The 27,143-nt window shown below is 40.5% G+C and overlaps 1 protein-coding gene across 2 annotated transcripts in view; it reads left to right on the forward strand.

The window, feature by feature from the left end:
• Positions 1-27,143, forward strand: part of LOC140198027 (piezo-type mechanosensitive ion channel component 2) — an 835,978-nt gene that overhangs the window by 688,219 nt on the left and 120,616 nt on the right. For both annotated transcript variants that reach the window (XM_072258850.1, XM_072258859.1), the window contains 8 exons: positions 2,639-2,772; positions 4,989-5,152; positions 6,261-6,437; positions 10,060-10,188; positions 14,880-15,080; positions 17,471-17,675; positions 18,838-18,939; positions 25,315-25,480. In XM_072258850.1, coding sequence (XP_072114951.1) covers positions 2,639-2,772; positions 4,989-5,152; positions 6,261-6,437; positions 10,060-10,188; positions 14,880-15,080; positions 17,471-17,675; positions 18,838-18,939; positions 25,315-25,480 — 1,278 coding nt within the window. The remainder of the gene's footprint in view (positions 1-2,638; positions 2,773-4,988; positions 5,153-6,260; positions 6,438-10,059; positions 10,189-14,879; positions 15,081-17,470; positions 17,676-18,837; positions 18,940-25,314; positions 25,481-27,143) is intronic.

A 27,143-nucleotide genomic window follows, 5' to 3' on the forward strand; every position in this document is an offset into this window, starting at 1 on the left:
TTTCCTCCCACATTCTAAAGACAGGCAAGCTATGCTTAGTAAGTTGTGGGCATGCTACACTGGTGCTGGAAAAATAGCAAAGCTTGCAGTCTGGCCTCAGCACATCTTCAACAAGACAAACAATCCATTTCACTGTGTGTTTCAATGTACATGTGACAGATAGATCTCATATATAATCTTTGAGTGGAAGAGTGGGCTCCCTATTCCTGCTCCTATTTCTTTTATTCTTATTAACCAGAATTTCATTGATAATTTTTACTCCCTCATTTTAAAAGCTGATAAATTGGTTTATTATTATTACACAAACTGAAGTACAGTGAAAAGCTTTTGTTTTCGATGCTCTCCATACAGATCACTTCATCACATGGTGCAATGGGGTAGTACAAGGGAAAGAAATAACAGAATGCAGAATAAAGGGTTACAATTATTGGGAAAGTACCGTGCAGGCAGACAATAAGGTACAAGGCCATAATGAGGTAGATTGTGCAGCACCAAGTCCATTCTATTGTACTAGGGATCCATTCTTATAACAACAGGATAGAAGCTGTATTTGAGCCTGGTGGAATGAGATTCAGGGCTTTCATATCTTCTGCCTGATTGGAGGTGGGAGAAGATAGGTGGGTGATGTCTTTGACAGCGTTGGCTACTTTACCGAGACAGTGAGAATTGAAGACCGAGTCCATAGAAGGGAGACTGGTTTCCATGATGTGCTGAGCTGTGTAACAATTCTCTGCAATTTCTTGCAGCCATGGGCAGAGTAGTTGCCATGATGCATCCAGACAGGATGCTTTTTGTGGTGCATCGATTCAAAGGGGACATGCCCTATTTCTTTCGACTCTTGAGGAAGAAGTGGCATTGGTGAGCTTTCTTGCCAATGGCATCTGTATTTGAACCAGGATGAGCTATTGGTCATATTCACTCCTGTGAACATGATGCTTTCAATCCTCTTGACCTCAGCACCATCGATGTAAACAGGAGTATTTTTTCTGGATGCATAAAAACTTAGGACAGCATAAATAACACAGCAGAAAGATCTATAGTATAACTAAATTCAACTTGACTGACACTTATCTGCAAGGGTATACTTCATTAGAATTAAGAAGTATCAATCTATTGCACAGAACCCTTTTGGTCTCTTTATGAAAGAAGTCCTTTTTGGTTAGTATAAGGTGTGAAGGCACTGACACTTTTGCCTTCAATGAAACAAATGTGTGAGAGTTGATTACAATCACCAGCTGATTCTCTCACTCCCTCTTGATGCCAGTTTCCATGGAAGAATTCCTCCTAATGTTATTCTTCAAAGTTCAAAGTAAATTTATCATCAAGGTACATATATGTTACCTTAGGGTTCATTTCCTTGCAGGCATTTACAGGACTAAAAGAAATACAATAGAATTTTATGAAAAACCATGCATAAACAAGGACTGACAAACAACCAATGTGCAAAAGAAGACAAGCTATGCAAATAAAAACAAATCTGAGAACATGAGTTGTAAAAAGTGCATGAAAGTGAGTCTTTAGGTCATATAATCAGTTCAGAGTAGCATAGTCATCCATGGAAGTTCTGGAGCCTGATTGTTATAGGGTAATAACTGTTGCTGAATTTAGTGGTGTGGGACCTAAGGTTCCTGCCCAATGGTAGTAGCAAAAAGAGGACATGGCCTGTTTGGTGGGGGTCTTCAATGATGGATGCTGCTTTCTTGTGGCAGCACTCCATGTAAATGTACTCAATGGTAGGGAGGGCTTTGCCTGTGATAGACTTCTTAGAGTTTAAGGTAAATGTGTACCGTCGATCTATAGTGCTATCATGTATAGCTTGTGGAGAAAGTGCATGATCTAAATTTCCTGCCTAAGCATGCAAGTTGCCTTCCCTCCTTCACTTTGTAAAATATTCACACGCAGCTGCAGACTGCTGGCAAGTAAGTATTTTGTCATTTTCACTTCCAGCAAACTAAAGCTGAATTGATTTTTGACCATGCACCTAAAACAAAATGATAGCAGCACAGTTTGAAGCAAATCTCAAGTATGGAATGGCCATTACTGTTTGAATGCAATAAGGTTTTGCAAAAGTCAGCATTGAATGATGAGGGTTGCATGTATTATCCTGAATAGAAACGCACGCAGCTTTAGCACAGAATCTAAAATACACAGCAAGGTAAAGCAGTTTCCAGGTTATGGGGAAGATAATAAACTTTGTCTGGCTTGATGCAAATCTTTTCTTTTGTAATATTCTTTCCATAATGTGCTGTACTCATCCTCTTTTTCTTCCTGTGTGAATTACCCTGTACAGAATCAAGCTATACATGTCAAATCGTCAGAATGCGTAAGTCTTCCAAAGACATGAAATGCTTGCTCTCACATCTTGCCATTTCATGCTCTCAACTTAAACTATGACAATTTTCTCCATCAGGAAAATGTCAAGTTTAGTTTGGAATCATAATCTCGAAGCAGCAATTTTAATATGTAGCTGTTTTAGACAGTTGCTTCATGTGCCAATTATTCTCCTAATTCTAATATGCTCATATGGAAAAACATCTGTCAGAAAGCTAAATTCTATGGCAAGACACCTCTGAACCTAATCCAGATAGGGCCACACCTTGTGCTTGATGTCTTCGTAACAGTCCTAATATCTCCACAGGTTAGTGAATCAGGATGGAAGCCTGCCTGACATCGGCATGATGAACATCAACACCAGTTCTCAGAAAGAGGAAAGAACAGATGACAAAAAGACAGAGGAGGGTGAAGAGGAGGAGGAAGAGGAAGATTCGAGAGGTGATTTATTTTTCCAAGTTCTGTCCTTGAATGAAATATTCTCCGCTTTCTAGATGGTCTGGGGATACAATCCTGCCAGTTATTCCAGTTGTGCCTATTCAAAAAAAAAAATCCAGATGAACAGAAAATGAAAAAAACTGCAAATGCAGGAAATCTGAAATCCAAACAGAGAATTCTGGAAATTCAGACAGCATCTGCAGAGGAAGAAGGAGTCAACATTTCAGGTCCAGTAACAGCTAAAAATGCTGGAAGCATGCAGCAGATGAGGCATCTGTGATCAGCAAAACAGTTAAGATATCATGTCCACGAAATGATCTGCTTGAGAAACACAATGGGTTGAGCAGTACATGTGGGAGAAAAGAAATGGTCAAGATTTCAGGTTGAAACCATGCAACATTTCAGAGCAGGGAAGCAGAGAATTACAGGTTAGCTTCAGTGTAACAGAAGGTGGGACTGGACTGTGAAGAACAAAGGGAATATCACAGATAGGTTGAGTTGAAGTGGATTTCTAAGGGGAAATTAACAGCACATTTAACTGTTTTGTCTGTATAAAGGGTTATAAATATGTAGCACGCCAGACCTTGTGACATTATTAGTTGGGTGGTTTTGAATGTGCAAAGCTATTTATGTAATTTACAAGCATTGAGTGGCTTGCTAGAAACCCCTGTGGAAGTTCAACTTCCTATAAAACCTTAAATTGCAGTATTTTTAAAATCTTTGTGGTCTTCCCTACATTTAAATTTTGAGAGATGGAATGTATATTGCATGCCTGAAATATTACACAGAATTTACCACTCAGACTGAGACAATTTGATCCTGTTGAAAGGCGCTTGTCTCGAAATTGTTTTGCTCTGTTTTGGAGGATCAAGATGTCATCCTGATGAATATGCCCCAAGTTCCAGTCCCTCTCAAAAGACCATAAGTGTGTGGCATCACCCTGAGGACCTGAGCACCAAATGGCATGTTTAAGTCACCACCACATAGGTATATGTGGGCACCCTGTAATGAGTAGTAACTAAGGTCACTTATGGTAGGGATCCAGTTTGTGGACGGGTAATCTCTCTGCATTGTACTGTTGTGATGAATGAACTGAAGAATGTGTGGTTTAACTGTTTACACAGAATGCATACAGGAATAGTGTCCATGATTGGAGGCACAGGAGAGGAGAATGCAGGTGCAGGAGCAAGAGCTAAAAACTAGGTGCTGGAGGAACACAGCGGGTCAGGCAGCATCTGCGCAGGGAAAATGGACAAAATCAACATTTTGAGTTGGGACTGTAAGAGGGGAGAGGAGATCACTGGTTTCAAGAGGAGAAGGGGTGGGGTGAAGCAAAAACTGGCAAGTGATAAGGGTTGGAGTCTCCAAGTGAGTGGAGATGGGTAGCCCAGGGAAGAGTAGAGAACTCATTTTTGGCTGTCAATGCGAAAGCATTTCATACTTGTATTTCTCTACAACATTAAAGGAAGTCTATCATCGTTCCTTGTCCCCAAAACAATCTTATTCCCTCATTTATTTCCATATTCTCTCTCGAATGACTATTAAGCCCTCTCTGATTCTCCTATCAACACGGGATTTCTTTTTCCACATATACTGCCTGATCTGCTGAGTGTCCTGTTTTTATCAATGGGCACTGTTTGTTTGTCTAATACTGTACAGGGGAAATTAAGGTGTTTATTCTTTACCTTGTACATCACCTGAAGTAACTATGGACCATTCCCTGGGTAAGTATCGAGAGAGCCTCCACAGATTTGCACGAGAATTCTATTTTTAAAGGACTCGTATTCCTGAACTTTGTGACTTCTGTTGTAGTAAATTGACAGGACAGGCCGCTGAGAGGAACGGCACCTCATATTTCACGTGGGCAGTCTCCAACCTGGCAGCATGAACATTAAATTTTACATATAGCTTCCAGTAACTGCTCCCCGCCATCCCTTTTTCTCTTCTCCTGATCCACCTGATCCAGCATCCAATCTCTTTCCACACCCCTAATCTCTCCATCTGACCATCACAGTTTAAAGTAAGTCCAGAGGAAGGGTTTGCGGTGTAAATGCCAACTGTCCACTTCGCTCCATAGATGCTGTCTGACCTGTTCAGTTCCTCATCACTTTGTTTATTGTTCCAGATTCCAAGATTTGCTGCCGCCTGTGTCTCTGCCTGAGTTGTTTCAGAAATAGCTGACTTAGATAATGAAATAATTTCCTTTCTCCCCATCTTAGAAGAAAAGACAAATAAATGGCACCTGGTAATTGACCGTCTGACTGTGCTGTTCCTAAAATTTATGGAGACGTTCCATAAACTACAAATAATGGCTTGGTGGATTTTGGAACTTCACATAATCAAAATTGTGTCATTTTACATCATTTGGATTACATTGAAAGAGGTGAGTGTAAGAACAAAATGACCATTTTTATTAATCCCAAATATATTTAGCATTAAAATCTCACGAATTTTAAAATTTAGATGTCTGTGATTGTGCAGCTGGAATATTTAATGTCCATTGCATGGGGAGTTGGATATCATCATTACAATATGAATCATGCTACTGTTTATTAGTCTGAAATATTTGCCATGTCTTTCGTTTTTCTCTACCATGCCAAAAGAGCAGTTCCTATCCATACCTTTCACTGCTCACACAGCGTGATGCCTTTTCTCAGAAACTGCAGGCAATTCAAATGCAAATTTGCTTTCTCAAAACGGAACTTTCTGGCTATCTGTTCTGATATCTCCTTTTGAGGCCTGAAGGTCTAGGCTTGATGGAGTCTTGAGAACTGCCTTGATAAAATGTTGCTATGCTAAAGGTGTCATATAATTGTTGTACTTGTTGATACTCATGGTTACACCACAACCACACACCAAAAATCACCATTCAGCCCATCCAGATCATGCCAGCCTTATCTTCTAACCTATTTTTATCTAGTGACCCCCAGACCAAAGCCTTCCAAACCCATCCCATCCATGTATCTATCAAAACTTCTCTTAAATGTTGCAATTGAAACCATATCTACCACTTTCACTGGTGGTTCGTTCCACACTCGTACCAATCTGAGTGAAAAGTTTCCCTTCGGATTCCTCCTAAATATGTCACCTTTCGTCCTAAATATATGATCTCTAGTTCTAGTTCACCCAGTCTGAGGGGAAATAGCATGCATACATTCACCCTATCTATACATCTCATAATTTTGAAAGCCTCTATGAAATCTCCCCTCATTCTCCTGTGCTCCAAAGAATGAAGTTCTAACCTATTCAACCTTTCCCTAAGTTCGTGTACCAGTCACAAACACATAACAGTGAGTGCCTGCAGTCTTAACAACAACAAATACTCTCAACTGAATTCACTCCAATTTAGATTCGCTACATGTCAGTGAGTCTCGGGTTAATCAAACTGTGTCATCTCCTTTAAGAAAGATATCATATTGTTTCTTTATGTATCCTCATGTATGATCTGCATGTTAAAGTGTGGAAGACTGATCAGAGTGTTACTCCTACAGGTTTCCCTGCTGAATTATGTCTTCTTAATCTCGTGGGCCTTTGCTTTGCCTTATGTAAAATTACGTCCTCTGGCATCGAGTATCTGCACAGTCATGACCTGCATAATCATTGTTTGTAAAATGTTATATCAATTATCATCTGTTCAACCTTTAACCTACTCTTCAAACTGTACAATTGTAAGTATGTTATTTAAAGTTCATTCCATACATCATTTTAATTTAAAGTAAATAATCTATTATACCTGCAGTGGCTGAATGCACTACTACTGACCTTTCCTTCCTGAAATAAACTGTCTTTAAAGTTACACTTTTAAGAAAGGAAACAGTGGCCACATTTGCAAACAATAAGGGCAAGGTACTAGGGTTGCAAGAGGTAGTACTCTCACAATAATGATCAACTCTGGCTGGTTTTCACAGGCTTTGCTTCAGTAGAACACAGGTGACAGGAAATGCCCATCTGATCCAGCAGACTTCCTGACGCCATGATTACTGGATCATGGCTTACACACTCATTGGCCAATTTGCCACTTTCTCAGGCACCTCCTGTACCTAATAAAGTGACCACTGAGTGTGTGTTTGTGCTCTACTGTTGCTGTAGCCCATCCTCTTCAAGATTCAACGTGTTGTGCAATCAGAAATGCTCTCCTGCACACCACTGTTGTAATGCATGGTTGTTGGAGTTACTGACACCTTACTGTCAGCTGGAACCAGTCTGGCCATTCCTCTCCGGCCCTCACACTGACAAGGCGTTTTCACCCATAGAACTGCTGCTCACTGGATGTTTTTTCTTTGATCCATTTTCTGTAAATTTCAGGAGATCCCAGTATCAGCAGGAGATCATGGTCAAAGTCACGTAGTTCGTATTTCTTCCCCATTATGATATTTGGTCTGAATAACAACTGAAGGTCTTGATAAGCTGGCATGCTTTTATGTATTGAAATATTGCCACATGAATGGCTGATTCAATATTTGCATTAACAAGCTGGTGTACAGGTGTATCTAATAAAGTGGCTGAGTGTATCTCCAATCTGACTCCCAGGAAAATAGTTTCCCTGATGCGATTAGAATAATGATGTTGACCACACAGAAAGAAATCATTTGTATTATGCTGCACACCCACACTTAATGAAGAAATACCCAAACCCGACTCCTAATCCTTCCATGTCCTGATATAATGGGATCTTCCTTTGTATTAGATGCTTAACAACTCTTTCCTTAGAAATTGCAATCGACTTCATACTGATAATGAAGCAATGCATGCCTGAATAAACTTTATAAATCCCCCATCACCTCTCTCCTGGGTTCAGTTAATTCAATCGTAAATTGATTATACTCTTATCAAAAACTATAAAAAAAACACTTCTGTATTCCTTATTTTTTCCTAATGCAGCAAAAAAATGGTAATTTCAAATCTTCCTAGTCTCACATTGCAAGAAATCCAATGATCCCAGGGTTATTTTAACTTAGTTGGGACGTTTAAATGATTATTTTTAAGATACACTACAGATCATAATAACAAAATATTCAGATGCCAAGTATCCTCATCCATTTCAACACCACACTGGATATTTGCACATCAGTCGGTGCTCAAGTGCCTGGCATAATTGATATACCCAGTGAGAAGAGGCATCTCTGGTGTAATATTAATGTGTGGCACGTCAGGAACATAGAACAATAGAGAACAGGAAAAGGACTTTGGCCCTCCATGTCTTCACTGATCATATGAATCTAGTTAATCCCATCCATCTGCACATAGTCTATTTTCTTCTATTCCTTCTCAGGCTTCTCAGTAAATTCCTCTTAAGCATTGATATTGTATCTTTTTCTACCACCTACCTTGGGAGGCTATTTAATCAACCACCAAGCTGTGGGGAAAAAAAGCTTGCCTTGTACATCTTTAAACTTGCTGCCTCTCACCTTAAATCTATGTCTTCCAGTATTTGACATTTCACTCCAGGGAAAAAGACTCTGACTATCTACACTGTCTATGTCTCTCATGATTTTTATATGATTCTATCAGCCTCTGTTGCTCCAAGTTTGTCCAATATCTCCTTATAGCCTGTATTCTCCAATCCAGTCAGCTTCTGCTGAACCTCTTCCTCACCATCTCCAAATCTTTCACACCCTTCCTGTGATGTGGTTTACACCCAATACACCAATTGATAAAGGCAAGTATGCATATGCCTTCTTTACCACTCCATCCTCTAGTGTGGCCACTTTCAGTGAGTTCTGGACCTGCACACTAGGATCCTTCTGTACATCAGTGCTCCTAAGGGTCCTGCCACAGTCTGTATGCTTTTGTATTGATCTCCCAAAATAAAACACTCCATACTTGTCCAGGTTAGACTCCATCTGCTATATATATCCTCAGTATCCTTTGACAATTGTCCTCACCATCAACAACTCTACCAATTTATGTGTCATCTGTAAATCTATTGATGAGACCACCTGCATTTTCATATCATTGCGGAACACCACTAGTTACAGACCTCAAGTCAGGGGAACACCCCTCCACCACTACCTTATAAGTTCTATGTCCAAGCCAATTTTGTATTTAACTTATCAGCTCACCATAGATCCTAAGTGGCATTCTTCTGGGCCAGCGTATCTCAAGGGACCTTGTCAAATGTGTTACTAATGTCCATGTATGGAGGCAACATCCCCTCCCTTGTACAAAGCCATGCTGACTTTTCCTAATAAGTCCATGGTTTACTAATTGTACGTAAGAATCTTCTCCAGGAATTTCTCTATCAGCCTCTAATTTCTTCCTTTCTCCCTGTTGTCATTCTTAAACAAAGGAAGAATATTGACTATTCTAGTGTTCTGGAATCTTGTCTGTGGCAAAAGAGGATACAAAAATCTCAGTCAAGGCCCCAGCAATCTTTTCCCTTATCTCCTTCAGTATCATGAGGAAATCCAGATTAGAGGCATAATGGTTTGTTGGTTCAGAATTTAGGAATTGAGAATGGATTCCTGATCAGCAAAGCTAGAAAATCATAAGCAAATAAAGAAAAATGCACTCAGTCTGATCATTACAAATTTAATTGCATGTGTTTTATCCTGACCTGTCTAGATTTAATTTGGTAACGTGTGGATTTTTCAAGGAATTTTGTTCAATCTCCCTTAGTTTGTTTTCCCCAAATAGCTTTTGCTCTGTTACATGGAACATTGTAAGTTCATTTCATTCTGGTTAAGATATTTTAACTGCTATTTGTAATATAGTATAATACCAGCACAGAGCATGATAGATTAGTCATTATATTTTTCTAATACCATGAACTTTAAATTTTTGAAATATATAATTCAATATTTTCTACATTTTTTCAATATTTTGTCTAATGTTTTTCTCTTATTTTTTTTTCATCTGATGAGAATTAATAGTCTTGAAATAAATATGAACCGATGGCTTTACTGCGCTTGAAGGGAAAATTTTTGACATTGGTGTATCATTGTTACATGCACTGAAGAGCTTTACTTCATGTGTCACCCAGACAGATCATACCATACATAATTACATTCTGGTGGTGAAAAAGAAAACAATATAGTGTTGAAATTACAGTGACAGTGCAGCACAGGAGCGACAAATAGAGTGCAAGGGCTACGACATAGTGCATTGGAATATTAAGAGTCATCTTTTAGTGTATGAGAGGTCCATCAAGAGTCAGAACCTGGGATAGAAGCTGTTCTTGAATCTGGTGGTTTGTGCTTTCAGGCATTAGCTTAATGAATGTAAAATGCATTTAGCACTATGAGTTATTTAAATCTTTATATAAATATATTTCAATGTTTAATTTCCCAGCCTCAACTCAATGAGACCAATGTAGAGAGTGCTGAGAGATTGAACAGCTCCACTCTCTACTCTAGCCCGGTGGATCCCGCAAATTGGATTGGGCTCAAGAAGTCTTCTCCTCTTCTAGTGTACCTTAAGGTATGAATATATTACAGATTATATTCTGAGTATTCCAGATATGTTCAGGTAGGCCCGTTGTTTCTGCCTGCTCCTATCCTACTGAACTTTGTTCTTATACCTTGACTCCATTCTATCCCCATTGGTTCAGTCCCTTCCCACCTTCATCCGCGACACTTCTCACTAACTTTCAATTCTGTGGCCCTGACTCCCTCACTTTCACCATGGATATCCAGCCCCTATACATTTCTATCCCCCATCAAGAAGGCCTTAATTATCTCCACTTCTTTCTCGGTAAAAGATCCAACCAGATCCCCTCCATCACCACACATCTCTGTCTGACTGAACTGGCCCTCACCCTCAACAATTTTTCCTTTGGCTCCTCTCACTTTCTCCAGCTTCGTGGGGTAGCCACCCTAGCTATGCCTGCCTTTTTGATAGCTATGTAGACCAGTCTATGTTCCATGTCATCCCAACTCCCCAACTCTTTCTTTGCTACATTGACGACTGCATTGGTGCTGCTTCATGCACCCATGCTGAGCTCTTCAACTTCATCAGCTTTGCTTATAACTTCCTTGTTGTCCTTAAATTCACGTGATCCATTTCTGACACCTCCCTCCCCTTTCTTGATCTCTCTGTCTCCATCCCTGGAGACAAACCGTCAGCCAACATCTTTTATAAGCTTACCAATTTCCAAGGCTTTCTTGACTATACCTTTTCCCACCTTATCTCCTATAAAAATGCTAGTCCTTTTTCTCACTTCCTTCCCAGGATAAGGCTTTCCTTTCCAGAACATCAGAGATGTTCTCCTTCTTCAAAGAAAGGTATTTCCCTTCATCCACCATCTATCCCGCATCTCCTCGACTACCCAGTCATTCTCGCTCATCCCATCTTCCTACTACCTTACAGTATTAGAGTTATTCTTGTCATTACCCACCACCCCAGAAGCCTCTGCATCCTTCAGCCATCTCCACAACTTCAACCATTCATTCTCTGCAAGTTCAACCACCTCCAAAGCGATCCTGCCACTAAACACTTCTTTATCTCCCCTCCTACTCTCTGCTAACCATGGGGATCATAATTCTCTTGTCCATTCATCCCTCCTATCTAAACTCCTTCCTGACACTTATCCCTTCAAGTATCGAAAGTGCTACACCTGCCCATTCACCATTTCCATTCAGGCCCCAAGACAGTCCTTCCAGGTGAGGCAACACTTCAGCTGTGAATTTGCTGAGGTCTTCTATTATATCCATGTTCCCGATGTGACCTCCTCTACACTGGAGAGACCGGTCACAAATTGGGGGACTGCTTCGTCATGCACTTCCGCTCCATTCACCAAAAGCAGAATGTCCCGCATCCCAGTGTTTTAATTCCAATTCCCATTCACTTTTTGACATCTTAGTCCATGGTCTCCTCTTGTGCCTCAATGAGACCACCCTCAAGGTGTAGGAGCAACACTTTATATTCCATCTGGGTAGCCTCCAACCTGATGTCAAGAAAATTGATTTCTCCTTCTGGTAAAAAAAAAATTCACTCTACTATGGCCTGTTACTTCTTCTGACATGCCTATCACCTCCCCCCAGGTCCTCTCCTTCCCTTTCTCCTATAGTCCTTTCTCTCCTCCTATCAGATTCCTTCACCTCCAGCCCTTTCCTTTCCCACCCACCTGGCTTTACCTATCACCTTCTCACTGTCCTTCCTCTGCACCCACCTTTTTAACTGTCCTCTATTTTTCTAAGCTCCATGTACCTATCTAAGAGGCTCTTAAAAGACCCTATTGTATCTGCCTCTACCACCTTTGCTGGCAGTGCATTCCACTCACCCACCATTCTCTGTGTGAAAAACTTACCTCTGACATCCCCCTTGTATCTACTTCCCAGTAACTTAAAACTATGCTCCCTGGTGTTAGCCATTTGAGCCCTGGGAAAAAGCCTCTGGCTATCCACACCATCAACGTCCCTCATCACTACTTGGAAGAGAAGCGGAAGGATGTGTATTTCACATCTTCAAAACACGCAGGTTATTTTATTGACCAACAAATTCAGTTTGGTGTATACATTCATATAACCATATAACAATTACAGCACGGAAACAGGCCATCTCGGTCCTTCTAGTCCGTGCCGAACTCTTACTCTCACCTAGTCCCACTGACCTGCACTCAGCCCATAACCCTCCATTCCTTTCCTGTCCATATAGCTGTCCAATTTAACTTGAAATGACAATATTGAACCTGTCTCAACCACTTCTGCTGGAAGCTCGTTCCACACAGCTACCACTCTCTGAGTAAAGAAGTTCCCCCTCATGTTACCCCTAAACTTTTGCCCTTTAACTCTCAACTCATGTTCTCTTGTTTGAATCTGCCCCACTCTCAATGGAAAAAGCCTATCCACGTTAACTCTATCCATACCCCTCATAACTTTAAATACCTCTATCAAGTCCCCCCTCAACCTTCTATGCTCCAAAGAATAAAGACCCAACTTGTTCAACCTTTCTCTGTAACTTAGGGGATGAAACCCAGGTAACATTCTAGTAAATCTTCTCTGTACTTTCAATTTTGTTGACATCTTTCCTGTAATTTGGTGACCGAAACTGTACACAATACTCCAAATTTGGCCTTACCAATGCTTTGTACAATTTCAACATTACATCCCAACTCCTAAACTCAATGCTCTGATTTTTAAAGGCCAGCATACCAAAAGCTTTCTTCACCACCCTATCCACATGAAATTCCACCTTCAGGGAACTATGCACCATTATTCCTAGATCCCTCTGTTCTACTGTATTCTTCAATGCCCTACCACTTACCATGTATGTCCTATTTTTAGTCCTACCAAAATGTAGCACCTCACATTTATCAGCATTAAACTCTATCTGCCATCTTTCAGCCCACTCTTCTAACTGGCCTAAATCTCTCTGCAAACTTTGAAAACCTACTTCATTATCCACAACCCCACCTATCTTGGTATCATCTGTATACTTACTAATCCAATTTACCACCCCATCATCCAGATCATTAATATATATGACAAACAACATTGGACCCTAAGGCACACCACTAGATACCAGCCTCCAATCTGACAAACAGTCATCCACAGTATTTCTTGCATACTTAATAGCCATTTGCTCATTTTATATTAAAACTGCCTCTTAGGCCGTGTTATCTGTTTGCACAGCTGATATAAAGTAAATGTAAGGAAACCTCACTGCAGTGTTCAAGTATGGCACCATTAACAAGACTTTTCCGTGATGTTAATTGGGGAAGAGGTGAACCATAATTTCTTCCAATTAATTAGCACTTTAATCCATGCAATGCTATTCTTTTCTGGTGCAGTTTTGAATACACTCAAACGTTTTCTTAACCTTCTACGGGCACTGGATTCAGCATCCATTCTCCCTCAAAGGTCACCACCATAACATTACCCATCACTGTGTTGGGATTGTCCCATCTTCAAGAGTCAGGCTTGTTTAGTGTAATTTCCAGTACAAAAGTGTGAATGAGAACTAAATAATTGTTACTCCAGATACAGTGCAGCACACAAAAACACGATAAGATAAAGAACACAGTAATAAAAAAAGCACAATAAATATAAATCTATAAGATTTATATTATATTATAACAGATCCTCCGCTGCTCCTCCCTTATAGTTGCACCACCTGCTCACCAGTCAACTTTGTCCTGCTATGTTTTTATTTAACTCAATGTCACCTCTTAGTCTGAGCATCCATCTGCAAGCACATCGGAAATAAAACTTCTTATTGGACTTAAGATGGAATCTTAAAAACCGTTATTAACTTGGAATTAAAATATGTAATTCAAATGTTCACAGCTGTCCACCAAAGAAGAGTGTTCGGTTGTCTGTACTATTATATGGAATCTCTTTTACAGTATTATTAAATTTCTTGTTTATTTTGGTTTTCCATGCATTTACATAGGACAACATTCAGGAATATAAGTTTAACTTTGGCGAGATATGTTGAAATTTTTCATCTATCTCCTTAACATGCTTAACACGCTTAGTAATTATAGAGGAGAGAGCCTTGTCCCTGTTTCCCCAACTTTTTCTGTCTTGACTTTGTGTCTATGCCTGCATCCATGTCATAGTTGTCTTGGTGTACCTATTTGAGAAAAAGCTACCAAAAAGAACTTACATCCAAGAGAATGTAGCTTAAAATGCACCTCCGGATGTTGAAAGCAAAACACAGGCAGGTACCCAAGTAATGAAATCAGGGAATGCTGAAAATACTGTGGAAATGTGTAGAGAATCTCATTTGACATTTCAGATCCTTGTCGCTTCACTAAAACTTGTGTTGAAATAAGGAATGTAAGTAATCCCACATTCAATAAGATTATGGCTCTTTTACTCAAGTCCACTTCCCTGCACTGAACTATTTCCCTGGATATTCCTATTATCAGAAGTTTTACTCTTAGCTTTGAGTTGATTCTACCTTACAGTTGAAATAGATTTTGAAGGTCAACTGGCTCATTTCTGGTCTCCATTCCTTGCTCAATGAAACAAGCATTGTTTTTGCAGGAAATACGTCAGCTGTTGTACAGCAACTGTTTGCATTTCTAAGTTAGTTACCATCCTAAGAACAATAACTTTCTGCCTGTTGGAATACCTGTTAATTTAAAGGTTGGCAAATAAAACGAGAATATATCTTCAGAGTTTCAGATTAGCCAACCAGAATGTTTGTTTTTCTTTCTATTCCAGAACAACCTATTGATTCTTGCTGTTTTAGCATTTGAAGTGACTGTCTATCGCCATCAGGAATATTTTAGACTTCGCAATAATCTTCCACCTCCAGTAACAAAAACGATCTTTCATGACATCACAAGACAACATCTGGACAATGGGCTGGTTGACTGTGCCAAGTATTTCATCAACTACTTCTACTACAAGTTTGGGTTGGAGGTATATCGTTTACAAAACCAATCTTGTCATAGTGTTATAGAGCACAGAAGCAAGCCCTTTGACACACGACATCCATGTCAACCACCAAGTACTTTGTTGGTAGCTTTTCATGCACTGGCAAGTTAAGTGCTTCTGTAGATGCTTTTATGCATTCTTGACAAGAAAAAATCTGCAGAAAATCAAAGCAATAGACAGAAAATGCTGGAGGAACTAAGAAAGCCAGGCAGCATGCTTCTTGGCCTTGTTTGTTTGTCCTTCTCTCTGATTTAGTTATCATGACTCTCCAAGAAAACACAATAGCAAAGAGGAAAAAGGTGAAACATGAGGAAGAATGGGAGTAGAGAGAAGCAACAGATCAATGTAAGGTGATCTTGAAGAGAGATATAAAAATATGACGGCCACAGATAGAGACAGTGTGCAATCTTTTTCCCAGGGTTGGAGAATCAATAATTAGAGGGAGTAGGGATAAAGTGAGAGGAGAGAGATTTAATAGGAATCTGAGGGGAAACCTTTTCAGCCAGAGTGTGGTCAGTATATAGAATGAGCTGCCAGGAGAAGTTTTTGGGGCAGTCACATTAACAATTAACAGCTATTTGGACAAGTACAAATATAGGAAAGGTTTAAAGGGATATGTCGGAAATGCAGGCTAAATGGGATGAGTTTAGATGGGAATCTTTGCCAGCATGGAACAGTTGGGCTGAAGATTCTATTTCTATGCTGTATGATTCAAAGACTCTCACAGCTTATAAAAAGAGAGAGTCTGTGTCTGGGTGAGCAGTAGAAGAGAAAAGTAAGTAACAGTAATGAATGAGGTTAGTTACGGATGGTAGTACAGATAGTGTAAGTGGGAATGTGTGAAGTGAATTTTCTTCACAAACACATTTACAATGGGTGTATGTATCTCAATAAGTGTCCAAGGTATATTTTGTAAAGCCTGTGACACCCTTGCTTCCGAAGTTTGTGGATTGAGCACAGCAGTCAAGGGTAATACTTCAATGGAATGCTGCACTGTTGGGACTTGTCTCTTTCAGATCAGCATTGAACTGAAGTCCTGTTTGCTTTCTTAATTGGATGCAAGACATTCCTTCATTGACTTGAAGAAGAGGAGTATAAATTAACCCAGGAATCCTATCTAACAGCCATCCCCAACTAACACTTAAAAAGAGAGTTGATTATTATTACTTTGCTGTTTATGCTGGCATCCTGAGCAGAGACTCAATTACAACAATGAGCTCTCATCAAAAATGCTTTGTTAACTGTAGCATGTTTGGCAAGTACTGAGATCATGCAAGGCAATATCTAAATAAATTTTTCTTTATTGAAGATGGAGATAAATGGGTTTGATTTAATAGGCATTGTGTAAACATGGTTAAAATGTGACCAAAGTTGTGAATTAAATGTTGCAGGATACCAAATTTAAGAAAATATATGTTAAATGTGAAAAGAAGAATTTAGTTTTGCTGATAAAAAATAAGGCAGCACAAGTGAGAAACAAACAAACCATTGGGTTGAGCAGCATCTGCAGAAGGAAAAGAACTGTTGATGTTTCAGGTCAAAACCCTCCATTCTCTCACCTGTGGAGAGGAAGCTTCCATAAATTGAAATTAAGGTGCAGAAATAACGTGTGGAGAAGAGTCAGTTAAACATTAAGTATTGTCAGATTTCCTAATCTCACCAATTTTGCAGCACTGTTTTAGCTCACTTCTTTATTTCCATAGGCTGACCCTCAGTGGCATTATGCAAAACAGATGACAGCAGCCACTATCTGATAGCATTCATCTCGACTAAGTCTTGCCCTCTCTTAATTGAAGCACAGAATCAAATATTGCTGTGATGATTGTACGTTCTACTATCAATTGTTTGGCTACTATAAAGTATAACTTCTCCCTTGCCCCTTAACTGCCATCTATTTTGGATGAGCCCTTTACAAATAACAATTGAGAAGATCTTGTCTTTCAGCTCCCAATCATAAATTTTGTTCGTCTCCGATCACTGCCCCTGCTCTCATCACTGATGCACCTTTGGTGAGATCATTCACAGCACCATTTTGAACTCAGCTTCCAACTCCAATGCCCCATGAAGGATCTTGACCCAAAACATGTACTGTCCATTTCTGTTCATAGTTACTGCCTGATCTGTTGTTCCTCCAGAATCTTGTGCGTTGCTCTGGATTCCAGCATCTGCCATCTCTTGTGTCCCCATATCCTTTTTGTTGCTAAAATACCCAGCTTTCTCCTCCATGTAACCTATCTCACTCTTTATATCAACCCAGCTATTGCTAGGACAATTATTCCTTCCAGATCTAGCTACTTCTAACCAGCTTTTTCCCAGCCTAAAGAAACGCCTTCACAACTGACAACATTTCTGTTTCTCTTTCACTTTACCCACAGATATGTTTCCTCATGACAGTCAATGTGATTGGCCAACGGATGGATCTGTATGCCATGCTTCATGCCTTTTGGCTATTTGCATTACTCTACCGACGTCGCAGGAAAGCCATTGCTGAGATCTGGCCAAAATACTGCTGCTTCCTGGCGTGCATTCTGACCTTCCAATACCTGCTCTGCATTGGCATCCCACCCGCTGCTTGCAAAGGTACAAGTCGTGATCTTCTGAACTGATTGTAATCATTACCTGAAAAAATTAATATTCCACTTGATAAAGGGCTTCATAGTACAGCTTTAAGAAAGAGATGTGCAAGTTAACCGTGAAATCCAAACCAAGACTTCAAACAGTTAACTTGGCCATTATTAATTTGCTCTATGTTTAGCAAAACACTGAATGGCTCATTTCACCCATTATTCTGGTGACTATATTTCCAAAGCACTTGTTGGCTGTAGAGCAGATTGGAATGTCCTGAGGTCTAGAAAGCACAATATAAATCGCAGTCAGTTTTTCTTAATGAATTATTGTTAAATTTGAGACATTAGATAGTAGGGGTCTGATATTTCTTTAATTTAAATAAATTATTAACAAATAGCAATTTAAGACAATAATCAAGAGTTATTATTCAATGAAAGTTACTCTCCCTGTTTCCATGGAAGTTGGGCATAAATCATAATGTTCATATTTTTTCTACTGAGACAAATGTACAAACGTGTTGGTATACTTGGATTTTCAACCAAGAAATGGTGTACTCAAACAAATACTGAAGCAAAGTCCCAACAAGGTTCAAACATACAACCTTATTTTATGAGACCAATTTTCTCACTATTCAGCAACCCAGCAAGTTTGTTGTAGAGGGCCACCAGGGAGTGCAGGCTTAATCCTGTAGAGGAGGGGAATAGAAGCCATCAAAAGGTTTTAACTGCCAGGGAATGTTTACCACACACACATTGATCTCACCTCTCTTAGCACAGCTAAGCATGGTTGACAGGCTAACGTTGTTATGTCTCTTTATATCTCTGAAGATGATAGAGTTACATACTTCTGACAAATATACGTACAACTAATTCTCTTCCAACAATTGCTGATGGCATCAAGGGAAGAAACAAATATTACAGCCATCTAGTCAGTTAAGAGAGAAACATTTTTTTCATGGAATAGACTTGGTTGAAATAACATAACCAGGGCAGGAAAACAATGTACAGCTTGCAAGCCATTCACAGCTGAAATAGCAAGATATGTTTTTAGTCAGTCTACATTCTTGTTTTTGATCTTAGTGACAGCAAAGCATTCCAAAATGAAATATAGACTAATCCATTTCAATCCCTAAATACCAAATGATGCATTTAACTGTATTGCTTTTGTGTTTCAGAGTATCCATGGAGATTTGCTAGTGCCAACATTAATTCAAACTTTATTAAGTGGTTGTACTTTCCAGATTTCATCATAAATCCTAATCCAATGTTTCTTATCTGTGAGTACATAGAATGTTTTGAATATCATTCGTGTTAGAGATTGAATTTAGAAGTAAGTCAGAATTCTTTCAGCTCTCAACAAGTCTATGTCTTGTTGGTGTTTAACAGCATCTATTTTATTTATTGTTGTGATTTCAAAGCTCTGTCTATTTTATAATCTAGAATCATCTGCTTCCACCAGAGACTATAAAAATCCATATTCTCTGCTTTGGACCATTACACTGCAATGCTTGCAAGTAACTGCTGGAGGACCTCAGTGGGTCAAGCAGCATCTGTGCTGGGTGGGGTGCAAGTGGGGGAGTGTGGGTTGGAAGAATTGTTCACATTTCAAGTCAAGATCCTGCATTAGGACAGATACTAAATTTACAGTCCTAATGTAGAGCCTTGACCTAAAACATGGACAATGCTTTTCCAGCCACAGATGCTGCTCAGTTGCTGAGGTTTGCCATCAGTTTGTTTTTCACTCCAGAATCCGGCATCTGCAGTCATTTATGTTTGCACTTGCTTGCTTATTAGCTGAATGCTGGGTTCAAGTTATATTCATGGATAACTTCCCACAGCTATGAAATACAAAATTAGTGAAACGAACAATTAAACAATTGCAACTATAATATTCATTTAATAAGGATTAAATATTATGCTGAAATTAGAATATGACAAAACTCTGGGTAAAAATAATGCTCTGTCTTTGAATCATGGAGTCACAACTAGAGAAGGTTCCAATTAAATAATCAAGCAAGCAGAAGTTCTCAGTAGACAACTAATGGAAAGTTAAAAAAAAAAGCAAATTGTAGATGTTGGAAATCTGAAGCAGAAAATTCTGGAAAACTTTTGGAAGGGCCACAAGCTTATAATATTGGCTGTTCTTTTTTCTCAACAGATGTCTGGTTTACTCAGATTTTCCAGCATTTTCTGTTTGTGTTTCCTTCCATTGGTTGGTAATCACGTTGCCTGAAGCCGTACAGGGATGCTAGATATCTGTCACTGGGCTGCGGGGTGCTTGTGTTATGGAAAATTGTTGCCCAGGTGATAGGAACAGGAGTGGGTTGGGGAGGAGGCTGAATTCTGTATTTTGAGGAGGAAAGGAGTGAGGTGATGGTAGTGTCTGTGCTGATGGCAATTGGAGCCTGGGTTGGGGTAGTATGATGGACTGAGATTGAGGCCTCATGGGGTATCAGTAGGGTAGTGAGGGTGCTGAGAGGTCAGTAGTGGAGTGTGCAGCAACCAGACCCTGGGAATGATGGGTTCCCATTAGATCAAAGTCAATGTCAAGTTTATTGTTATGTGTGCAAGTACATGAGTGTTGTCATCGTCGTGGCTATCCCTCGAGGTCGAGGATGATGGTTTTCGTTCTGTTGATCTATTTATGGGCTCTCAAGTGGCTTATGAATCCAATCTTGGCTTTGAAAGTTCTTCCACATTCAGGACAAGTAGTTTCAGATGGCAGATTGGGCTTTGGTTGTTGCTGCCTCTCTTTCCATTTCCTTCTCTTTTCTTCTAATTCTGCGCATCTATTGGCTTCGGAAGTTGCTGTTCCTTCTCGAATGATGGCTTGCCAGAGTTTCCTGTCTTTGGCATTGGTTTCCCAATTGTTGATGTTGATGTTACATTTTTTCATGTTGGCTTTTAAGACGTCTTTGAATCTCTTCTGTTGTCTGCCTCTTTTGTGTTTGCCTTCTTTAAGCTGGGAGTAGAAGATTTGTTTCGGCAGACGTTCGTCTTTCATCCAAACAATATGACCACTCCATCTTAGTTGGTTCTTGATGACGTAGGCTTCAATGCTTGTTCTTTTTGCTTCATTTAGCACGCTGACGTTGGTTCTTCTATCTTCCCAGCTGATATTTAAGATGTTTCGAAGACAACATTGATGGAACTTTTCAAGTGCCTTCAGATGTCGTCGGTATGTTGTCCAGGTTTCTGATGGATACAGGAGTGTTGGGATCACCACTGCTTTGTACACTAACATTTTGGTGTCTGTTCAGATGTCACGATCATGAAAGACTCTTGTTCGGAGATGTCCAAAAGCTGTTCCAGCGCATTTAAGACAATGTTGGATCTCGTCATTAAGGTCGACATTGGAGAAGAGGTGACTTCCAAGATATGGAAAGTGGTCCACGTTTTCCATGGTTGTTTCGCCAAGTTGAATTGATGGTTCTATCCAATTTGTCTCAGTTGGAGTCGGTTGGTAGATGATCTGAGTCTTCTTGGAAATGATGGTAAGTCCAAGTTTCGTGTATGCACAGTTGAAGGTAGTCAAAATCTGTTGTAGGTGGTTTTCTGAAAGAGCTGCAACACTGTTGTCATCTGCGTATTGGAACTCGATGAGGGAACTCGTGGATGTCTTGTTTTTGCACTTGAGACGGGAAAGATTGAAAAGTCTGTCATCTGTTCTGTAGACAATTTCAATTCCTGGGGGTAGGTCGTCCTTGATAATGTGGATGATTGTCGCAATGAAGATGGTGAACAAAGTTGGGGCAATCATGCATCCCTGTTTTACTCCTGATCTAACTTGAAAAGGCTCACAGTTACTGTTGCTGACCATGACTGTGGCAAGCAAGCCATCGTGGAGGAGTCTCAGGATTTGAATGTACTTTTTGGGGCATCCAGAGGTGGATAGGACATCCCATAGGAGTTCCCTTGATACTGAGTCAAAGGCTTTGGTGAGGTCGATGAATGCCATGTACAAAGACTGAAGTTGTTTACGATATTTTTCTTGTAGTTGTCACATTGTGAAGATCATGTCGATTGCTCCATGTGATGGTCTAAAACCGGCTTGTGTCTCTGGAAGGATCTTCTGGGCTAAAGGCTTGAGCCAGTTGTTCATGATGCGGTGAGGATCTTTCCTGCTGTTGCTAACAGGGAAATTCCACGATAGTTTCCACATTCAGATCGATCGCCTTTCCTTTTGTAGATGGTAACGATTGCTGAGTCTCTAAAGTCTGCTGGTACGTTTTCATTTATCCAGATCTTGATGAGAAGTTGATGCAGTTGATAATGAAGTGGGGTACCTGCAATTTTGTAGACCTCGGCTGGTATTCCATCGAGTCCAGCGGCCTTGTTGTTTTTCAAGGTTTTGATAGCTTCCTTGACTTCCTCAAGTGTTGGTATTTTGCTTAGGGAGTCGTCAATGGGCTGTTTTGGAATGTTATTAATCACATTCCTGTCAAATGAGACGGTTTGATTTAGAAGATCTTCAAAGTGCTCTCTCCATCTAGAATTGATATCAGCCTTGCTCTTCATGATGGTTGAACCATCTTTGCTTTTGAGAGGGGCTTGACCATGAGTGGCTGGGCCAAAAATAGCTTTAGTTGCGTTGAAAAAGCCTCGAATGTCATTGGCATCTGCTAGTTGTTGGATTTCCCGAGCTTTCTTCCTCCACCATTGGTTTTTCAGGTTTCGGGTGCTCTTCTGGACTACAGCCTTGCATTCTTGATAGCGTTTCCTTTTGGTAGCCGATTGTTGGTCATCTTGTAAGGTAATGAAAGCTTTTCTCTTTTCGTCGATGAGTTGTTAGAGTAGTTTGTCGTTATCATCGAACCAATCCTGATGTTTTTTCATCTTGAACCCAATTGTTTCTTTGCAGGAGGTAATGATAGTGTTCTTCTACAGTGGTCTTCTACAGATGGTGGCATTTGTTGATGCAGTTGTTCTTGAAGATTTTGTTGGAACTTCTGTACATAGTTGATGTCTTGAAGGATGTCAACATTAAATTTCTTAATGGTGTTCTAATTTTGGTGTTTCCTTTTGGGCCAAATCTCCATTCTCATGGTGGACGAGTTGAGGTCAATGGTCTGCCCAGCACTCGTCGGCACCACTAACAGCTCTTGTTATCAGTACATCTTGTTGGTCCTGAGATCGTACGATGATGTAGTCGTTGAGGTGCTAATGGTTGGAGTGTGGATGCTGCCAGAAGACTTTGTGCCTGTTTTTCTGGTGAAATAGGGTGTTTGTAATCACCAGGTTGTGTTCAGCACATTTGGAGAGGAGGAGTGTTCCATTGGCATTGACCTTGCCAACTCCTTCCTTGCTTATTATTCCAGTCCAGAGCCTATGATCTTTCCCGACTCTGGCATTGAAGTCTCTCAAGAGAATGACCTTGTCGTTGTTGGGAACAGAGGAAAGGATGTGGTCAAGTTGGGCGTAGAAGTTCATCTTTACTGCATCTTCAGCGTCCAGAGTTGGAGCATAGGCGCTGATGATGGTGGCGTGTTGGTTCTTGACAAGCTGGATTCGCAGAGTCATGAGACGTTTGTTGATTCCCAATGGTTGCTCTGTCAGCTTCTGAAGTAGGCTGTTTTGGATGGCAAAACCTACTCCATGGATCCTCGGTTGTTCAGGATCAAGTCCTTTCCAGAAAAAGATGTATTGACCTTGCTCTTCCTTAAGTTACCCTCCTCCAGCTCTGCGGAACTCACTCAGAGCAACAATGTTAAAGTTGAATTTTTGGAGTTCCCTGGCAACAAAGGCCTCTCTGGTCGGTCTGAGTTTGGGTTATCCATCAGCGTTCATATATTCCAGGTTCCAAATTTCATAGTTTCACTTCTCGATGTTTTTTGACCGCATGATGGTGATCCCTCTGGACGCGGCTTTCCAGACAGGATGGGGTGAAACAGATTATTTTTAGGGCACCTTTTCTAGCCCCTTCCCAGTTCAGGGTGAGCAGAGTGGATCCTAAATAGGGCTGCGGAACAACTTTCCTGCTTCTGTCCAAAAGTTGAGCAACTGAATCAAGTATTCAACGCTTTCTTGCCGGTTCTTGACTAGGAGCTTCCAGCCATACCATTGCCTGTTCCCATCGCCCTCCCCCGATCGACGAAAGACTTGAAGAAGACGCCTGTGCATGTATTTGTTTAATGTGTACTTGATGTTGCACTCCAAGAAGTACACGATACTTCACAAATCAACCAACTGATTCCAATGGCATGGAAACCACAATGCTTGGAGCTGATGGATGTACAAGTACAATGAAAAGCTTACTAACAGCAGCATCACAGGCATTTAGTATGAAAATACTCAGCATTCATGATGGAAACATAAATTAAACGTAAATTGTACTCAATGTTTACAAGAAAGACCACAATTCATGTGACGTGATCAGAGTAGTCAGAGTGTTGTGAAACTGCAGTGAGTAGGGTTGTGCAGGCTGGCTGCTTCAGGAACTGAATGGTTGAAGGGAAGTAGCTGTTCTTGAATTTCCTGCCCGGTGGTAGCTGTGAAGAGATGACCCAGATGGTGGAGATCTTTGATGATGGATGTTATCTTCTTGGTGGATTGTTCACTGAATCTGTGCAGGGGGAAAAATGGTCGATTCCCAGGGGATCTGTCATCTGGTTAGTGAAGGGATATGCAGAAAGCAGGAATTCATGCCTGGGGAGATTGCCACGTAGTTTTTTGGGAAGGATTCCATGCCGGAAGATGGTAAACAAGTTGTTAGTTTATAAAAATTATCTGACTCCCTCTAGAGGGCTGTGACAGTCCCATTGTAGAACATTTCCTGCGAAGGGATCATCATTATTAAAGCATGGACATTCCAGGAGGAAGCAGTACCAGTTTTCCTCAGAATAATATATCATAATTGCTAAAGGTGCATGGATGGGAACGTCATCATCATCATATATACCAAAGGTGTGGAATTTACACTATTGACATAAGGATAAAGAGGCTGATTGTATTTCTGCAACAGTATCATAGACCAACACAGCCTGATAAGTCCATGCTGGACACTGGCCACAGAATGGGATAAACTGACCCTGACATCGTTTCAGGCCCAAGAAAAAAAATCAAGCTGTCTGAACTTGTACATCAGAACATTTCCGACAGCCGAAACAATTGTAATCTTAAAGACCACATTGTTTGCTAACGTATCCATAAAGATTAGAGTTTCCATGTTTTGAACTGTAGAGAAGAAAAGGAGTCTTTTGAAAGAGAAAGATGATCAATCTGGGCAGTCTGTGGAGAAAGGAAAGGAGATTGTGATACCAGACCTTTTAATTAATGCAGGGTATTTTAAAATGTGGCAAATGGTGTAACCACCTGTGGAGTATCTAGAACGAGGGATTTCTGTATAAAAATAAGACAGAGATAAAGAAAGCTTTTTTTCTCTCTGAGTGATGAGAGTTTATGGAAATCTGTCCCTCAAAGGGTAATGACGAAACAGTGTCAGATTATTTTCAAACAGCAGTGGATGTGTTGTTGATAAGTTGTGGATTGAAAGGTAGACTCAAACGTGGAGCGAAAGTTACAATCAATCAGCCACATTCTTGTTGATTGGTAGAGCCAGGACCATATACCCTAATTCATATGTTCTGTTGCAACAATTCCCCTTGTGTCTGACAGGAATATCTATCGGAGTCACATAAAACATTGTTTTTCAGATGACTTTATGATGTTGCTGTGTGCGTCACTACAGTGGCAGGTGTTTGAAGATGAAAACAAAGCTGCAGTGAGGATCGTTGCTGGGGACAATGTGGAGATCTGCAGAGATCTGGATGCAGCGACATTCAGTCAACACAACCCAGTACCAGACTTTATTCATTGCAGGTGAAGCATAAACCCTGGTCGACAGCTTTCATATTTACTGGGAGACCAGTAGCAACTCTAACATGTGCCAATGCTCACTATTCTCTATCTACTGAATTTATTGAAAATAGTAAGCATCATCATCAGAAAGGGAATTTATTTATAGCCAAACTTGTCATAGTCCGTAAGTGAATACACACACACTCGCTCCCCCTCTCCCCCTCCCCTCTCCCCTCTCCCCTCTCCCCTCTCCCCTCTCCCCTCTCCCCTCTCCCCTCTCCCCTCTCCCCTCTCCCCTCTCCCCTCTCCCCTCTCCCCTCTCCCCTCTCCCCCCCCTCCCTCTCCCCCCCTCCCCCTCCCCTCTTCGCCCTCCCCTCTCCCGCGGTTCATTGGGACCAGTACCTTTTGGCTGGTCCAATTAGCCAAAGTTTCATTGAAATAGTTGAAAAGGTATAAAAAATGCAAACTACCATTTAACTGAGTAACAAATTATGCATTTAAGTAAAATACAAATCAAATTAGGACACTACCAAAACTACAATAGTACTATAAAATAATGTATTCATTCTTAATAGTTACCGATGGAGGATTCATTCAGTGTTCTTTTGACTGACTGTGAATGAACAAAATCAGTGTCGATAGTGGACTGCCTTCATGCAATGCATTCAGTGATTGGATCCTCCAAGTTTTCATTTTCATTGTAACATTCAAGATGATGCTAGAGTCAGTTATCAAAGATGTGATAACAGCACATTTGGAAAGCGGTGATATCATTGGACAAAGTCAGCATGGATTTGTGAAAGGAAAATCATGTCTGACGAATCTCATAGAATTTTTTGAGGATGTAACTAGTAGAGTGGATAGGAGAGAACCAGTGGATGTGGTATACTTGGATTTTCAAAAGGCTTTTGACAAGGTCCCACACAGGAGATTAGTGTGCAAACTTAAAGCACGCGGTATTGGGGGTAAGGTATTGATGTGGATAGAGAGTTGGTTGGCAGACAGGAAGCAAAGAGTGGGAATAAACGAGACCTTTTCAGAATGGTAGGCAGTGACTAGTGGGGTACCACAAGGTTCAGTGCTGGGACCCCAGTTGTTTACAATATATATTAATGACTGGGATGAAGGAATTAAGTGCAGCATCTCCAAGTTTGCGGATGACACGAAGCTGGGCGGCAGTGTTAGCTATGAGGAGGATGCTAAGAGGATGCAGGGTGACTTGGACAGGTTAGGTGAGTGGGCAAATTCATGGCGGATGCAATTTAATGTGGATAAATGTGAAGTTATCCACTTTGGTGGCAAAAATAGGAAAACAGATTATTATCTGAATGGTGGCTGATTAGGAAAAGTGGAGGTGCAACGAGACCTGGGTGTCATTATACACCAGTCATTGAAAGTGGGCATGTAGGTACAGCAGGCGGTGAAAAAGTCGAATGGTATGCTGGCATTTATAGCAAGAGGATTTGAGTACAGGAGCAGGGAGGTACTACTGCAGTTGTACAAGGCCTTGGTGAGACCACACCTGGAGTATTGTGTGCAGTTTTGGTCCCCTAATCTGAGGAAAGACATCCTTGCCATAGAGGGAGTACAAAGAAGGTTCACCAGATTGATTCCTGGGATGGCAGGACTTTCATATGATGAAAGACTGGATGAATATACTCATTGGAATTTAGAAGATTGAGGG

The sequence above is a fragment of the Mobula birostris genome, chromosome 1 (assembly GCF_030028105.1).
Source record: "Mobula birostris isolate sMobBir1 chromosome 1, sMobBir1.hap1, whole genome shotgun sequence".
Classification (NCBI taxonomy): domain Eukaryota; kingdom Metazoa; phylum Chordata; class Chondrichthyes; order Myliobatiformes; family Myliobatidae; genus Mobula; species Mobula birostris.